Source organism: Tenrec ecaudatus, chromosome 13, assembly GCF_050624435.1.
Source record: "Tenrec ecaudatus isolate mTenEca1 chromosome 13, mTenEca1.hap1, whole genome shotgun sequence".
Classification (NCBI taxonomy): domain Eukaryota; kingdom Metazoa; phylum Chordata; class Mammalia; order Afrosoricida; family Tenrecidae; genus Tenrec; species Tenrec ecaudatus.
In genome coordinates, this window is record NC_134542.1 from 98,873,058 (window position 1) to 98,892,344 (window position 19,287).

The 19,287-nt window shown below is 39.5% G+C and overlaps 1 protein-coding gene across 1 annotated transcript in view; it reads right to left on the reverse strand.

Annotated features, from left to right (window-relative positions):
- ARHGAP15 (Rho GTPase activating protein 15) overlaps positions 1-19,287 on the reverse strand; it is a 751,376-nt gene that overhangs the window by 652,283 nt on the left and 79,806 nt on the right. The window contains exon 4 of the mRNA XM_075529808.1: positions 5,446-5,533. Within this exon, the coding sequence (XP_075385923.1) occupies positions 5,446-5,533 (88 nt within the window). The remainder of the gene's footprint in view (positions 1-5,445; positions 5,534-19,287) is intronic.

Below are 19,287 nucleotides of genomic sequence, written 5' to 3' on the forward strand. Positions count from 1 at the left end.
TATTGGGTCAAACTATTCGCTTGAGCTTTGATCTACCAATCTTGCGGGATAATGAAAGGAAACTTCCCTGTGCTCTCATGAAAGAATGTGGGCGAACTAATAATAAACTTGTTCTCTTTCTCTAATTGTAAAGGACCATTAAAAAATGGCTTAGGTGGACAAAGATTTTAAGTGAAACATAAAGAGGAAAGAAAAATACCTCAGAAGTTATAGCATGCTGTAGTCCTCCTAAAGATTTATACCTCATGCCAACAGAACCTGAAAATGATCAGCTGTTAACTTATTTTGAAGTAATCCCTCACTGAAACATTTAGATTACTTAAGGTAAATGAAAACAAAAAAAATGTAGGGCATATTTACCTTAGACTTTAGAGAACTCTTATAATAATATGTTATAAAAATAATGATTAACACAAAGTCAAAAATAATCAGACAGTCAAGGAAACAAAGGAGCATGAGTAAAAATCAACAGAAACAAACCAACATAGATTTTGGATTTTTAATACACGGAATTAAAAATCTCAACGCCTATGTTTCCAAAAAGAAACTAGAAAGCATCTGCAAACTAAAAATATCACAAATCATAAAAAAGCATGCTGTTGTCTAGCCAATTCTGACTCAGAACTCAGAGTTTCATTTGTTAACAGAGTAGAACAACTATATATGTTTTTCTTGTCTGTGGTGGTTTAGTGGTTACACATTGTGCTGCAATCTGAATGGTCAACAGTTCGAAACCACTAGCTGCTTGGTGGGAGAAAAGACTGGGCTTTCTACTCCCAGAAACTGTTTTGGTCTCAGAAACCCCCAGGGGTCAATAGGAGACAGCATTGACTCCATGGAAGTGAGGTTAACCTTTGGAGAGGCAGATTTCCAGGCCTTTCTTTCATGGTGTAATGGGAGAGGGTCCAATCACAAACCTCAGGTTGAGGAAATTGCATGAAACATTCAGAAAATCAGCTATTTCTAGTGCGGCTCAGAAAGACAAGAAAAGGGGGAAAAGAGAACAATATAAATTAGAGTAAGAAAGTTAAGATAGGCTTGCTGGAAGCTCAGAAGAAAATATGAGAACGGAAAAGGGTGACATTTAAAGAAATAATAAAAAGAAATACTATTGATCTAAGCCCAAATCAAACCCACTGCTGTCGCGTCCATTGTAATTTACAGAGAGTCTATATAGAATCCCCCAGATGTTAAGTCTTTACGGAAACAGATGGCCTCACCCTTCTCCCACCAAGCAGATGGTGGGTTTGAACAGTCCACCTTTCTTTTAGCAACTCAAGGATTACCAGACACTTCCGCCAGGGCTTCATACACCACTCACAGTAACCTATCATTTTATGAGACCCAGCGATCCAGGAAGAAAAACATTTAAAAAATAAATTAACATCTGGACACATTGTGGTGACGCTTTGGAAAATGAAAGGTGAGGAGAAAAATATTTATATTAGCCACTGCACAGTCTTCAGGTCAACAGATTTTTTTTAAATCACAATGTATGATCAACAATACAGTAAATTATCTCTGATGAACCAAAAGAAAATAACTTCCAGATAAAATTTCTGTATCCAGGTAATATATATTTCTAAGTTGATGGGAAAATAGATTTTAAAGCAGGCAAATAAAAAGACAGATTTTCACACCTAGTATCAGAATATATAGATAGATAGATAGAGCGCGTCAAAAAGTTCATGAAAAATTTATATGATATTTTCCTTCCATTTTCCCAAAAATTTTGTGAAGCCCCTTGAAATGAGGAATAAATGGAAAAATGATCCCTCCTGAAACATCCAAGATGAAGATAAAAAGAAAAATACATGACATTACTGGGAAAACGTGAGACAAACTTGACTCTTTTTAAAAAGATAAATACCATGCAGTACTTTTTTTGGAAAAATACTAAATTCTCACCCAGACATAGCATACACATTGGAAAAATTATCTGTAGACATAGACTCTTCTAAGGTAATATTTTGAAATAGATTAATTTTTTTATAAGTGAAGTATAAATGATGTAAGCCTGGACTCACCACTAAAAGAAGAGAAACAGTGTGCACTTCCAAAATAGTAGTGAAAACTGATATAATAATAGGGCCACAACAAAGGGGTTGGAAAGAAACTAGGCACCCATTAGATACCTACGGAAAATCCAAACTGAGCATGCTCAGACACAAGCCCCTGGGTGCTCAGACTAGGCCCTGCTACATAACCTCACACAAGTGGGCGTAAACTCAGCCAGTAGGATAGACCAATACCCTCAACCACGCCTCCCCCAGGCCATGGGGCTGGAGGGAATAAAGGTAGGGCGCACAGCCCCTCATGCCCTCTTGGCCCCTGGGATTTCCTGGTTCCCTATGCATGGTTTTGTGCTCCAATTTCTGTATTCTTTCCATGTGGTTGTCCCCATTCAGCCATGAACTACAGCGTGGCTTCTGGGCGAGCTTGTATGTTTTCCAGAATCAATAACAGTGAGTCTTGTTTTGTTTTTTTGCAGTACACACAGTAATGTAGTATGGTGTTAACATAGTGTTACACTATCATAGTTTTGCCCTTGGGTTTATTCAGACATTTCTAGAGCAGTGAAAGTATCAATTAAAAGCGTTAGGTTCCTGGATTCAGGTACCATGGTTCTTGCTTCACGGAGCTGAAAGAATTCATGCCTCAGAAGCACGTTTGTAAACCAAGTGACTTTTGTGAGGAAAAGGGAAGTTTCAGGTATTAGAGCCTCAAAAAACAAAATAAAATCACTGTCATAGATTCAATTCTGACGCTTAGCAACCCTCTAAGGACAAGGTAGACCTGTCCCTGTGGGTTTCTGAGAAGGACCCTTTAGGGGACTAGAAAGCCACGGCTTTCTCCCAAGGAGCAGCTGGTGGTTTCGAACTGCTGCCCTTGCAGATTGCAGCCCACTATATCACCAGGGCTCCCTATTACTATGCATATTCTACATATTTTAATAAAGTCTATTTCAATGGAGTAGAGTAAAAATTTCATGACTACTATGCTGGTGTTGTTTTTTAATTAACTAATTTTCCTTATTCTCTTAGCAGGTTCACTGTCCCCATTCGGCAGATGAGGATTCTGGAGCGCAATGATGTCAGACGATTCAGCCATCCAGTAAAGGACAAAAACTGGAATGAAGTTCTCTCTGGTCAGACGTCAAAGTCCTGCTCTTAGCTACCTTGTCTGAAGCGTTAACATTCAAAGATCTTCTGTGTAAAGATTAAAATGCCATTTACTCTTTTAAACCACCTTCTGAGCTCAGGCAGCTTCTACTAACCCCCTTAAAGGGAAGGACGGACATTTCCCCAGAAGCACAATGAACACCACCAGGGATATGTGTCAGAGGGTGCGAGGGAAATTCAGAAACTTGAGCATACATCTCCTTCAAAATAAAACCACAGCACCTTTAATCAAGGCCTGGCAATCACTGCATCATTTCTCTGAAACTGGAATTGGTAAATGTGGGCATCCCACTAGGCCTTAAATGCTCGGTTAGAAATAAATCCAAGAAGCTGACTAACAAGACGATCCATGCAGTACAAACATGAATCTGTAATTCTCTTCCTCCTTACCACAAAATACAGTTTTCCTGAATTCACTTTGAAGGCAGTGAGTGCCTGGGAGAAACCACAAGTAATGATTTGAAGCTGCCAATAAATTTTAACCAGTTTCTCCTAAAAGTAAAATCCATAGTCAACTTTCAACAATTCCTAAGGTGGAGCCGTTGCATGTCAGGAGTGAGTGTATAAGCCAAATGGAGCTTTTCCTCACCTGGATAAAATTGCGCATCTGATAATTACATCTCCCGGCTCGAGGAGATTAGAATAATAAAATAAAAATAAACTAAATGCTTTCATTTGGAATTTAATCTCTCCCATTATCCCAGCACATTCAAGGAAACTCCACTCCAATGGAGTTCATCTCACTCAGCAGGATAGAGATCTTCTCAGCTGCAAAACTCAGCAACACAAGTCACCTCCCTCCATTTCCCAGCTCTCCCCTCAGAACTCATTCAAAGGGAAGACGATGGGGCTGCTAGAGGATGCGAGTTGTTTTGTGGCTTGCCCTTAGGGATATTTTATTTCGTTTTTAAAAAGATTATCTCAACCTGACTGTAGCCAGAAAATAAAAACAAAACAAACTCCTAAAACTAGTTTCTGAGGCAGTTTCAATTAAAAGTACAAAGAACTGAGCTATATTTTTAATTTATTCATAACTTGTAATTGGTTGATAGGCTGGACCACGCTGCGAATCCAAAATCAGCAAGCCACTTGGGGATAAAGGCTATTGTGATTATGAGGAGCAAGCCAAATGCTACCTTTGTTCTTCCTGAAATCTGCTTCTTTAAAGAACATCTCCTGGCAAATGATTTCCTATTTTCTATTTAAAGAGGATTACATAGCAAATACAACTAATGGCTGGAGAGCAAAGAACTTTCTCTCATTTTATTACCTGCCAAATATGAATTAGTTCATTGTGGTTAACTCCTGCCAGGAACCCGGTTCCTGCCCCCCATCAGGCCGATGGGGTATGGCAGCTCTGGTCCTGCCCCGAGCCCTTCCTAATCAGGAGGCTGTCAGATGTGCCGCCTGTCCACTGTCTCCTCCATTGCGTGACAGCTCTGGTATTTGGGCAGCACAGTTTTGAATTACCCCCAGCAACTAGCTTGACTTGTTTCTCCTAACTGTTGCTGTCAAATTTCTGTAGGCATATGCAAGGCCCTCCCGCAGGTGCCATGAAAAATCTCTACAAATGTTACTTTCTAATAACTGCATTAGTTCTATTAGCTGGAGTCATGAGAACTATTCCAAAAGGTTAGCAGAATGTGGTGCCCGTCACAGTCAGACCCAGATAAAAAATCACTTTGTTAACTTCGAGTGTTTCCTCACTGGTAACACCCTTATTAAGGTACCATTTATAAACAGTTTATTATTATTTATTAATGTGTGAAGCACTTTATAGCATACTAGATAACAACTTAAATTCATGTATTAAAGATGCACATACATGGTTTACGACGATTTACGTCTTATAATATTCTTTAAAACAGCTTCCCACAGCATTATCCTTTAAGCATTTATTACTAATGCATTTTATAACAGACTTTACAATACATTATTTGAGCAAGTCGCTGCATTTAGTGATCATTTCATAAATAAGAATAAAGCATTTATAAATGGCACCTTAATTTAAAACGCTACCTTCCCATTACTAGATAGCTGCTCACCATTCATCTCATTTTGTGATTATTCTCCAAATGCACCACTTAATAAAACAGACACTAAGTTCTATTTTCCCTTTATCTGATTAAAAGTTTATTGAGTCATTTCCTCCATCTGCTCTCAGAGTTCGTTTCTTGGCCGATTTAGGGTGGTTTCTGATGAACATAAACCTTTAATTCAACAATCTTTCTGTAAACATGATAAGGAATAGAAAAGCACCTACCATATTAGACAGAGCCTGCTGTTTGGATTCTTTGTAAAATTCGATTTTTCGACTAGAAAGAACAATCCAAGAAGTAGCCCAGTTTTTCCTTAAGAAGGAAGAAGGAAAGGTATGTTAGGAAAGCACTCATGTATTTAAGGCGTGCATCATTTGGAAGGCTGAGGGACCCTCTTCTTCATTTTTAACTGGCTTTCTGTTGGTCTTCTCTGTATTAGAATTGAGACATGGTCCAAAATCAACTACTTAGAATTATGTTTTTGCAAATCCACAGCACCAGGAATGCATCTATGTTCCTGATAAGTTAAAGTAACAAAGTGAAATCCTAATCAGAGGCTCCTCCCTCCTTTGTTAACTTCTGCTCATTGGTTTGGAATGTTCAAGTCTATAACATTCACCAGCTAAGGTGTCATTGCTCAATTCAAAATATTTTTATAGAGGTAAATTTCACTAGAAATCAAAAAAGTGCACATAAAAACAATACATTTTGTCCATCTAAATTTTACAAAGTAAAAGAAGTGATTATAATTAGATTTAATGAGAGTGGAGAAATGGATTCTCTCGATCACCATTGATGAACATGTTAATTGGTACATTCTTTTTTGGAGTATAATTTGACAATATTTTTAACAAAAATATTTAATAATGCATATATCCTTTGATGGCACAGGTCCATTTCTATACATTTAAATTTCGCCTACAAAAAAAAATCTCAAAAACTGGTAAGGCCACAATTACAAGAACGAAATTGACTGTTAATTCTAGTGTTAAACCTAAAATGTAAAAACATGATAGAATGGTTAAGTAAATTGCATATTATACATTCATAAGATGACATTATGAAATGTATGCTATGGAGGAATGCTGACGGGAGGATGTTAATGCAGACATAATACAATTTGCAGTATGTAACAGTGATCTGTGCTATTTAATCAGGACAGTCCTCACCCACCCCTATCCCTTCTGATAACTAATTTCCATTGAACACAAGTATAAGTGCTACTTCCTCAAATGTGCCTTCTATGACCCATCATTTAACAGTTATCAATTCAAAAGTATACATGGTAAATATTTCATCTTTATATCCCTCATTAAAAAATAGGCCCTCAAATGATGAACTCTGTCATTGCAGGTGTCTTCCTAGTTCTAATGATGTACTGCCTAGGTATTGGGTTGCTAAGCAGTTTGAAACCACCAGCTGCTCATTTGGGAGAAGATGAGCCTTTCTACTCCCATTAAGAGTTCCAGTCTCAGAAACCCATACCAGGGTCAAATCAAGTCTGTCCTATAGGTTGGTATTAGTCAGAATTGAGCAGTAAGCTTTTTGTTGTGTTTGTTTGAGTTCAGTGTCTTGGACTGAGTATACAGTGAATTACATATTTATTGAGTCAATAATTTAAGTTAGGAATTGGAGGCTTTCCTCTAATCCTGATACTACATTCTTGGTCATATAAGCCAGCTTCTCTGATCATTTGCTCAGCATACCGATAGGACAAATAAGGTGAGAACACACAACTCTGAGACACACCTTCCTGATTTTAAATCATTCAGTATTGACTTGTTCTGTTGACACAACTGCCTCTTGATCTATACACATCCTTTATGAGCATAATGAACTGTTCTTGAATTCCCACCTTCCCAAAGGTATTTATCGTTTATTATGGTCCACAGAGTCAAATGCTAGTCAATACAACACATGCAACCATCTTTATGGTATTCTCTGCTTTGAGTCAATATCCATCGGATATCAGCAGTGATATCTCTTGTCCTCTTCTGAGTCTGGTCTGGACTTCTGGAAGTTCCCAAAGTACTGCTGGAACCATTATTTTATGACTTCACAAATATTTTACTTGTATGCAACAATAGTCATGTTGTTCTCCAGTCTGAGCATTTTGCTGGTTACCTTCCTTTGGAATGAGCACAAGTATGGATCCCTACCAGTCAGTAGGCAAAAAAGCTGTCTTCAAAATTTATCGATATAAGCAAGTGAGTATTTCCAGTGCTTCACCAACTTCCTGAAACATCTCAATTTGTATTTCATTACTTCCTGGAGCCTTGTTTTTGGCATTCAGTGCTGCTTGAACTTCTTCCTTCAGCACCATTGGTTCTTGCTCATATGCTACCTCCTGAAATGGTGGACTGTCGGCTAGTGCTTTTTGGTACTGTGACTCTTTGCATCATCTTTTGCTACTTCCTGTATCATTCAATATTTCTTTGGTAAAATCTTTCAAAATTATAATTTAAGGCTTTTTTTCTCAGATTCTTTCAATTTCAGTTATGCTGAGCGTGTTCTCCCCTCTTGCTTTTCTATCTCTAGGTTTTTATACATTTCAGTGTAATATCTGGCCTTTTCTTCTCAAGCTTCCCTTTGACTCTTTTTGTTTTATTTTTTTACTTATTTATATGGTCACTTAATTATCACATGATACAATTCTATAATTCAATCATATAATAAGAATTATACAATCATCACCACAATCAATTCTAGAACATTTTCTTTCTTGGGATATTGTTATTCATGAAATTATTTTTTAATTGTGGCAAAAATATGCACAACACTACATTCTCCAATTCAACACCTTCTATGGGTGTAACTCAGTGCCACTGATTATATTCCTCATTGTACAACCATTATTGATATCCTTTTTCAAATTATTCCATCACTGTTACCATAAACTCTATGGTCCCAAAGCAAAAATTCTTCCTCCTTCATCAATGGTAACCATATGTCAAGCTCGCTTTCTTTCTTCCTTTTTTTTTCTTTAGTATTTTTCTTAATATAGTATTCCCATACCATACATTTCTATAATTAAATAGTGTTTTAAAGGGTTGTATATACATCATCACAATCAGTTCTAATGCTTCCCAACTGTACCACATTCATTGTTTCCCAAATCCCATCACCCTACCCACCCATCACCCCTCTCCCCATATCCATCATACACCATTGCATCAATTATTGTCGCTAGGCGTCCACTCTTTGTGTGCTTCACAAACTGGGCGAGTCGACAGAAACAATAAAAGCAAAACAACACAGAAAGAAGAAAATAATAAACATAGAAAAACTTTGAAACTTTCTATTCAACTCTTTGACTTCATCATTTCTTCCATTTGCTCTAGCCACTCTATGATTAAATTGCAAAGTCTCTTCTGATAACCACTTTGATCTTTACATTTCTTCTGTCTTTTTAGTGACCTTTTGGCTTTCTTCATGAGTGATGGTCTTGATGTCCTCCCACAGCTATCTGGTCTTCTGTCCTTTATTTCCATGCATCAAATCTGTTCTTTGGCTATTTTCAAAATTCAAGTGGGATAGATTCAAGGTCACAGTTTTGCACTCATGGACTTGTTTTCATTTTCTTTATCTGGACCTACACATGAGCAATGGATGGTCTGTCCACAGTCAGTCCCTGGTCCAGGTTTAGATGCTGATATTGAGATTCTCCATCATATCTTTCCACAGATGTAGTCAATTAGATAGCTGTGTATTTCCTCAGGGGAAGTTAATGTGCATAGTTGCCTTTTGTGCTATTGCAAAAAGGTATTGGCTATTAACAAGTACTTGGCTTTACAAATTCTATTATGCAATCTCCAACTTCATTTTTTATCACTCAGACCATAATTTCCAACTACTGTTCCTTCCTCTTTGTTTCCAACGTTTGCATTTCAATCCCCAATAATTATCAATACATTTTGATTACATGTTTGACAAATTTCCAACTGAAGTCATTGGTAGATTTCTTCAATTCCTTAAAAAATATGCATGTTTTCATGTCACAGAAAGAAAACTTTTATCTGATAAAAGCATTAAAGAGATTAACATGCATATGTCTCTCCCCATCCATTGTGCCATACTGTTCCAGTTTACAAACTAGAGGGTCAGTGGAAACAGAGAGAGATCCTCAATTAGATGAATTAACAGTTGCTACAACAGTGGTCTCAAGCACATCCGTTATTGTGAAGATGTCGCAGGCCCGGGCAGTGTTTCATCCTGCGGCACACGAGCTCCTGAAGTGCAGGGTCTGCCTCGCTGACCCTAACAGGGACACAGCTCATTTCAAGAGTTGAACTTAGTTAATAAAAGTGGGAAAAATAGTTTGCCACAAAAGGCTTTATCTAGATCAATAGAAAACTCCTCAAAATATGTTAGGAATTACCATTTAAGATCCCATTGTAATTATTTCCACGTGAAACTTAGAATCTCACGTCTTGATTGAAAGGACAGCCTTGATTCAATAAGGTTAATATTTACAAAAAGAATTAGGTTTCTCTGACATGCCTGAAGTGTTCTCAGTGATGTGCCATCATGTTAAAAAGATCCACAGCAAGCAGAACGAGTGTTTTTTTCCAATAAAAAATTATGAATAGTCTGTTCTTGGACCTATTTAATCTTCAATTGTAGAGTCACTTTTTCAGTCAAATGGTGAAGATGAAAAAGAGATAACAGGAAGAAACCTGCATAAGAGTTTTCTACCCCTTGCCTTTGGGCCCGTTTCTCCTGCTTTGGGTACCAGTAGAAATAAAGTGGAACGAAGTATGGTCATCTTTCATTAGTTCACAGCATTAAGTGAGGTCAAGTAGAGACACTCGGACAACATGGGAAGGACCACTGGATTGGACTGGGTGTTTGTTCCTCACCGTCCTTTAGTTTGCTGGCACCTGGTCAGGGACTCTGGAACCACCTCAAAGTTGTGGGACCTGGATTTAACCTGCCTGTCATGATTCCCAATAAGTCTTTACTTTTATGGCAGGGATTTCCCACACTTTTTGCTTTTCTTTTATTTCTTTTTGCTTCCTGTCTATAGTGAGGCTTGGTTTTGATTTGAATCTGTTTCAGATGTTGATCGTTTATAGAACTTGTTGGCATAACTCTCTCTTTCCTTAAACTTGGAACTGAAATTGGTTAGAACTGAAGTTGCATGAAATGCAATTATCTCATGGTACTCTATCAGGACTCTGAACTTCTGTGAACTGTTCCTGGTTAGGTGAAATCAGATGAATGGCCTCTCGAGGGTAGGCGCTTCAGGTCTTGGGCACCTTTTATACTAATCGGTCTTGAATTTATAGACTATATAGTCTCTCTTGTATTAGATTGTTAGTGAATTTTCCCCCCAACATTTGAATTCAATTGTTTGAAAAGAATCTTATTTCAGAATAAAGAATGAAATGCTTCTTTAAGATACCTTTGCTTTGTTCCGGTTGTTCCCATGATCTCTGTTAATGAGCAATAACATAGATTATGTTTAGTGTCCTAAGGCTGGTGGTTTGAACCCATTCGTCTGTAATGCAGAAGTTAGGCCTGGCCATCTGCTTCCATGACGATTCTAGCCAAAGAACCCTATCGAGCCAACCCCCCTCTAACAGACGGAGTTGCCATGAGTCAGAATGAACTTGACAGCAACTAATAGCACAGAGGAGTAAGTCTGAGGACCGAGCTTCAGTTTGTCTACAGGAAAGAAAAATTAAGATGAAAGTAGTAATGCCTTCATGTAGTAACACAGAAAACAAAGAGTTTAAGTAACTTGCTCTGAATTACTCCTTCTGAAATTTGACCGTTTTCCTTCCTAGATCTGTCCAGGCCACTACCTATTCTGATGTCTTTGGGGCCCAGTGTGATAGTGTGATACTCCCAAGTTCTTAGGGCAAGAAAGGAATAGTTTTCTCTGGTGTTGCTCAAACAGCTAAGACCACTTGCAAAGCACTTTCAGCTAGGGAGAGAGTTTTAAAAAGGAAGGGTTGATTGACAAGGCTTTGCTCTGACTTGAACTTTTAATGATTTCCGTAGACAACTAAGTCATTATAAGAATTGTCCTCCAATAAACTGAGTGACAGCCCAGGAAAGGGGACGTCCTGCAAGGTTAGAGGACATGGTTAGTTTTAGGGGATATTTTAAAATATGGTTTATGATACAGTTTTCAAAATAGAAAAACGTCTCTCCTTAACTTCCAAAAAAATGATGATACCTTTTCAATCCTGTTAGAGGTTTTCTACCATTTGCAGTATTTAGTGCACTGCTCATTAAATTGCCGGAGTCAATGATTATATGGCCTTGAAACTTCAGAAGTGGTCATGTGATTGCTACTTGTAAAACTCCAGGAAGAGATTGATGTCCATTATTCAGTGCAGAAAACAAAATATTTGAAAGCTCATTACTGCTCTGTGTTGTTTTTATTCACTAACAAGGAACCACCGTTGCTTTGTTCTCAGTTCCTGAGTGACTGCGGTCAATAGATTTTATGTCAATTTAAATTTGTATAAAAGTGGAGGCAGCCTTGGTGGTGTCTTGGCGACCACAAAGTCAGCAGTTGGAAACCACCAGCTGCTCCAAGGGAGAAAGGTGAGGCTTTTTACTCTTACAAAGAATTACCGTCTCCGAAGCCTATGGGGGCAGTTCTACCCTGTCCTGGGGGGGTCGCTGGGAGTCACAATAAACGTGACTGCAGGGCGTTTGGCAGCAGCAGAGGCCAGCCCATCCACCCGGTCCCAAACCTGATGAAGCCTTTGGGGCAATTGTGGCCTTTTCTTGAGTCGGTGGGACTCTGGGGTGGTCCCATGTGAGCTGCCCAGTCCTGAGTACTGTTGGCACCGGCCAGGTTTCCATTTACCTCGGAGCCACAAGAATCTGCCCCCACTCGCCTGTGATCTACCTGCATCCTGCGTCACCTTCTGTGACAGCAGCCTGGCACGCTGTGAGGCTGAAGAGGGCTCCGGCTGGCAGCGGACTCGTGGACCACAGTCGGAATGGGCTGGGATGCCTTCTTGATTTCAGATTACCTCCTGATGTAAAACTCTTTCTTACTCACCTTTGAATGTTGCTGGTTTTGTTTTTTTAAACAACCCAGTCTGAGAGTGATCATGTATGCCATTCCTACCCTCTCCTTTTTAAAAAATAACGAATAACTCTGATTTAGAATGTTTTTCTAATTAAGAATTCAAGTGTTATATCTTGGGCTATTTGTTTTCGGAGCTCTTTCTGACTTCTTAGACATATCACCCCCCTTGATGAGAGACCGCTCACAACATTATAGGCATCATGGGATTGTATCATTAGGATCCCTTAGAGTCTTCTTAGAAGAATCTCTTGAATATCTACCACTCACCTGGATAATTATAAGGAGTGAGTATATAAAGGTAAGTAAGAAAGATATCTAGGAATCAACTTTCAACTGGCAGACTGCAGGTAACAAATTTATAAACAAATAAGCAGAAATCCTCAAAGTTAAACTTTTTAGTGGGTCATACTGCCTGTTAGATCATTTATAACGCTCTCTTTCCCTGCTTTCTTTTACTTCCACTCTAAATTGGGTTTTCTTCAGTTCTCCTTTTTTCTTTTACCATCCCTCTTTCTCTTTTGCAGCCTCTTAGTTTTTTTTAAAAATTAATCTTTTCCTCTTTCATTTTTGCACTTCTCTAGTTCTGCTGATTGTGTTCATTTCTTAAATTTGTTTTCTTTTCCTGTGCTCTTTCTTTGTCTTTATGTTTCATTGCATTTTCTTCTTTTTAGTTATTAGCTTCTTTTTACTGCTGTTATTTGCCAGCTTTTCTGGGCTGGTTTTCCTTTAGTTTTTACTTTGACACTGTTGTGGATTTTTCCCTCTATTTTGTTTTCTTGCTTCACTAAAGAGAAGCACCAACAGTGGCCAGACTTCCCACCCAGACTTCACTGCTCCTGAGCCCCCTGTTCACCGGTAGACGCCGGCGACCAGCAGCCGAGCCTGTGGTGGACTGTGTGTGCTGTGTGCACAACGAGCAGAAAGGGTGGCCTATGCTGATGTCCTGTCACCCATTCAGGGGGACACATCGACATACTGGCATCAATGACATGTAAATCCAGAACACCACAATATCTTGAAGGGAAAAGACAATTTTAGTCACATGCAGAAACAGAGCAGCAAAGCATAAACAGATGACAAAAACAGACACAAAAGAATTTCCTGACGACGGAATGGCAAAGGAACTACCCGATGCCCAAATCAAAAGAATGCTATACAGGTACTTTCAGCAAACTGAGAGAAAGATCAAGAAAACTTCAGATGATATCAAGAAAAGCACACCACACACGCACACACACAAGAATGCAGAAAAATACTGTGAGAAAAAAATTGATAAAATAATACAAAAACAACAAATAGAATTCCAGAAGATTGAACTTAAGGTTTTAGAGGGAGAGAGCGATATTGAAAGAGTGAACGTGTATAATCAGATCAATGGAAGGCTCCCTGCTAAGAATGAAGACAACATTCTTGTTACTAATCTGCTAGACCAACAAGAAGAATTTGGAGAAGCTTAAGCATTATATGGAACACCAATAGGGGGATAACTTATGACTTATTGGAATGTTAGAACAAGAAGGGGCAGAAAGCAATCTCACTCACACACAAGAAAAAACCACATACACACACACAGAATTATTGAAGAATCGTTCAAAGAAAACCCTAACTTCAAAAAAGACGAGAAGAAATGTGTAGACGGAGCTGCATGAGGCACAAACTGGATACACTCCAAATGAAACTTATCAAGACATGTAATAAGCACACGTTCCCCAAACCACACACCAGGCAAGACCCCTTGAGAGCAGATTGGGGAAAACAAAACATTACTTACAACAGACACCGATAAGACTATGATCTGAACCTTGGCAGCCCCCTACCCCCCAAAAAATAACTCATAAAGGGAAGAAGGCAATGAGATGATGCATCTGAAACTTGGAAAGAAGAAAATGCCAACCAGGAATCATCTACAAAGCAAAATTGTCCCTCAAATATGTTGGCAAAAGTAGGATATTTCCAGATACACAGAAATTCAAGGAATTTTTAAAAACCAGCAAAATGTAACAATTACCAAAAAATGAATTCTTTGGGCAGAGAACCAACCATGGCAGACAACAACCTGAGAGTAACATACCTGACAATGGCCCCTATCAGGCCACACAGATATAGAAGTATCCAAAATAAAACAAGCCTACAAGATCGAAAAGAGGAAACCGCAGATATCTATTTTTAATGAGGACGATTGCAAAATCAAAAGAGAGCTCATGGAGGCACAGAACTTCCAAATGGAGAGAGAGGCAGGCAGGTGACAAGAACTTGTGGAGGCAAGGGCGGTATGCAATGAGAAGGGGCTGACGGATGTGACCAAGGCAGAGGGGCCAGGTTAACAACAAAGAAGACATTGGTAAACCCACCATCCTGCTGTCACAGTGATTTGTGAGAAGATGCATGGACAGTTATGTGAGCTGCACAGTCGTGAAAGGGGAGTGGGAGCATACCCACAAATATTGGTAAGTTTCACAAAGATATTTACCTTTGCGGCAAATATATCCATAAACATGGTGGAGCATATACTAGGCAAGTTATGAGAAAATTCTTAGCTACAATCAAACACCTTGAGGGAATGGAATGCTGGGCCTAGAGCAGCGGTTCTCAACCTGTGGGTCGCGACCCTTGTGGGGGGCGTCAAATGACCCTTTCACAGGGGTTGCACGATTCATAACAGTAGCAAAATGACAGTTATGAAGTAGCAATGAAAATAATTTTATGGTTGGGGGTCACCACAACATGAGGGACTGTATGAAAGGGTTGAGGCATGAGGAAGGTTGAGAATCACTCGCCTAGAGGCTCAGGACCATACTCTTGGGGGACACCAAGGGCACGGCCATAACATAGCCCACAAAGTCTACCCCCTACTTTGATGAGGTGCTGTGGAAGTCTTAAAATATCACGAGTGGCCATCTGAGGTTTTACGCTGGGTCTCTCCTGTCTGGAGGAAAGTGGTGATGAAAATCACAGACATGGAAGGGATTCTTCTAGGGACTAATAGTAGTAGACTAATAGCTACTACTACTGACAGCTATGAAAGGGACAACGTAAGGTTAGAGGATGAGAAAAATGTGACACAAAATCCCAAATCATGAAAGAGACCAGGTTTGCTTGTTAAACTGTGGTGTGGTATAACTCCAGAGACTATGGGCCCCAGTGCTCAATTTTTAGCCAAATAAAAGACAGGTTTATAAGGGAACATTATTAAGGTGCACATACGTGAGCACTGATGACCACTGGGAGGAAGGGAGACCGGAAGAACAAGGGGCAGGCGGGATAGGCTATGCTACATTGAAGGGATTATAATGAATGAGAATCAACATCCTGGGTAAGAGTTGTTGAATATAAAATTGATATTTTCCCAAATCCATAATCAATTTAATGTAAAGATTAAAAAAGGGAAAAGAAAAAGTGTACTGGACACTTTCATTGGAACAAAGCCACTTCTTTGCCCTCCCAACCTGCTTTAGATTTCTGACCAGCAATCCCTTGAGTTCCTGCTTTCCATGTTTATAACTAGGTTAATCCTTCCATCTGTGGGAGCTAAAAGCTTCAAAATGTCATCAACTTGACCCTGAGAACACCGTTCTCTGTTTTTCCACACAGGAGGATAAAAATGAAATATTAGATAAACTTAAGGACAAAGTCAGATACACTAGCTCTGGAAATACTAAATTTTAGTCAGTCAGCATTACCAGGAGTAGATGGAGAGGGCTCTCAAGTTCCACACAGGTAACGATCCTGGGGCAGGCTGTGACAGTGATTCCGTGCAGAAACTTGATCTCGGGATATGACGTTCAGGTATTTATTTGAATTTTTTGATATCCACAAAAATCACCCATGACAGGGGAAGCCATGGGACAACCCTCTGGAGCACAGGACTACTTGACAAACTGGGGGTTCCCTGGGTCAGGGTCCACTCACTGGCGACGGGCACAAAGCGAAACGAAACGCAAAGAAGAGAAAAACTACAAGGTGAAGCAAATTCCTATAGAGACGCCAAATCCTGCCTTATGCACGTGATGGTGGTATTCGATACAAGAGAAACATTTCCCAAAACTTCCTTAAAACAAACCCCCTATTATGAAGACGAGAAATGAAAAGAGAAAAAAAAAGCAGCAACGTGACCATCAGCTTGCCTAGAAACTCTTTGCATTCTCCAAAATGGACACCTGATGGCAGCACCGAATAAGAGCATCGTGGTTTAGTGGCTTCGCCCACTTCCTGGAAAGTGGCACTTAAAGACTCATTACCATTACACGAGTCTATTTAAAAGAAAGAAAAGGAAATGTATTACCTTGAGCCACATGTATTTGCTCTAACGCAAAGCTGTGTAGTCCTCATTTCTCTCTCCGACGCCTCCGGTATGTAATGATAGAATGGTCAACCAATAAGCCAGGGGACTATCAGTGAGATGACTTTTTGAAATTTCAGAGCTCAACTTTGAGCCACTTGTCCCGGTTAGCTGGCTTAGTCACGGTTGCTCAGACTAGATTCCAGACCAGTGGAGCAACCGAGAATAATGTACTCTCGCGCTCCACACTGATTTACCGCTCAATCACTCAGACCCTGTTGGACGTTCTCTTTGTCAAGTTTGGAATTCTGGGAGTTTATTTCTTCTATCTCATACTCTCAGCTTGCTGAAAGTTGCCATTGTGTTTAGTTGTGTCTATGAGACGCTGAGGTATAGACTCACCCATCAGCCTCAGTGCTACATAAATGCAAACGCTTTATAAAGACAAAGCACTTGTAGTGATGGACATGTTATGGTAAGACGCAGATCATAAAATGTAAGTAAGCTTTTACAAATTAGCTTCTGTATTCTGCACTTTCAATATATACCGGTGCGTCCCCAGAAGTCAATCACAAAGGGAGAGAAAGACGGATCATACCTGGGAAGATCGGACTGTGATCTTAAGTTCTGAAGTCCTTACTGAAAAGAATGAGATCATATTTAGATGACTTTTAAGATCGTATGCTGAGAAAGTGCATTCCATGTAAGCACTGTTAAAGGACACCTCCCAGAAGTACAGTCGATAGTGTAAGTCAAATATAGATCTTTATAACTGACACCGAGGCGACACAAGGACTCAAACATGACAATTATGAGGAGGATGCTGGACTGCCTGGCACCTCATACCTCATTCTGCTATGTGTGCACAAAGGCCATCATGGGTTGTAACTGACTGGATGCATGTAATAGCAACAGCAACTATATATACATATACACATACACATATATATACACACATATATACATATGCATATACATACATAGATGCATGTGTGTGTGTGTTTACATGGACTTCAAAAAGTTCTTTGACATTTTTTGAAATTTTTTATTCTATTTTTCAATGAAGTTTTAAAGCCCTTTCATGTACATTCACACACACATAATTTTTAGTCGCTATCTGAGTTGGTCCCCTACTCATGTCAGCCAGGTGTACAAGGGTCCGGTGCCATCCTTATGAACTACGGAGACTGACTAGACCATTGTTAGCCACAGGTTTTCATTGGTTAGGATTTGGAAGGAGAATGCTAGGCTTTTCTTTCTCGTCTGTCTAAATCACAAAGCCCTGCTGAAGCCCGTCCTCAGAGAACACTCTGCTGGTTTCTGAAATACCTACCGCATAACTCCCAACATTGCGGGAAAATGCATTTCACCACAGTAAAATAATTTGACAAACAAGTGGTAGTTAGTAACTCTGTGAATGTATTTTTGAAATTGTAAAGACTTGATAAATTATTTTGAAAAAGGGCCATTAACATTTTACATTAAAGTACAATTTATAGCACTTGAATAATAGTCCCATAATTTGTACTTTTTTGGTTGGAAATAGAGCCTTAGAGATGAATTCAGTTCCTAACTTGAGAGATGAGCAAAGTTCCAACAGTCTCTATCGAACCAACAAGCTGGGTCTCTTTCATGACTGCATTTTACTCTGCATTTTTCTATGACTATCCAGTCTTCCAGTGCGATCCCTTTCATGGCAGCTGGCAATGGTATCTGGATACTCATGAAATTTCCTGGTCTCAGAGTCATGGACAACGACCTTCCTGTGGCCCATTAGTCCACTGGACTGAATGCTTCCATGTATCCTTGACCTTTATATTTCCTCTAAATAGGGAGAGACCAATAGTGCAACCTTAGATGGCCACTAGAAAGCTTAAAGACCCCTGTTGTTCCTAACCAAAGTAGGAGGTAGACTTGAGGCCCTATGTTCTGCTCATTGCCCTGGGTGTCTCCTGAGGCTATTGTCCTGAGCCCTCAAGCCCCAGGGACACATTGTCTCCAGGGGAGAAGCTATCTCATTGTTCAAAATGAACGAGATGCTATTATGTCGAAGATATTAGGATTTACAGCAAATCAGCATTCACAACAAAAATTAAGAAGAGTTCAAGGTTCAGACGGTCAAGCTGGATGACTCCAAATGCAGGAAGCAATGCTCAGCGGCCGCAATCTGAGAAATAAAAGAAGGGCCCCGAGGACTCTCCAGAGCCATGAGCTAAGCAAAACTTAGACGCTGCAAGCTGACATTAGAGGAAATGGAAGTTATTCTGCAGAAACAGTGTAAACTGCTGCCTGCATTCAGAAGAGCAGTCTGGCAACATTGTTCAGTGGCTTTAGGAATGTGTGTACATCACTAACAAGTGATCCTTCACTCCTGGGCATCTACTCCACATGGGTTGTCTCACAAGGATGTAAGTCTTGCCACCCTGGCTTTTAAGGAGCATTCTGGTATACTTCCCCCAAGGCTGAGCCATTCTCCTGGCAGTTCTTTCTATGGCACTTTCAGTATTCTTCACCCAAACACCATAATTCAAATGCACCTATTCTTCTCCAGTTTTCCTCACTCACGGTCCAACTTTCACATGCCTATTCAGTGATTAAAAATACCATCCTACCCACAGAGCCAGAAAACTATATGGAGAGTGGGTTTCATAAGCACACATTAAATATGCTAAAAAGGTGGAAATGAATATCGAAGATGGAGAATAAGATAAAATAAGATAGGGATCTTATACA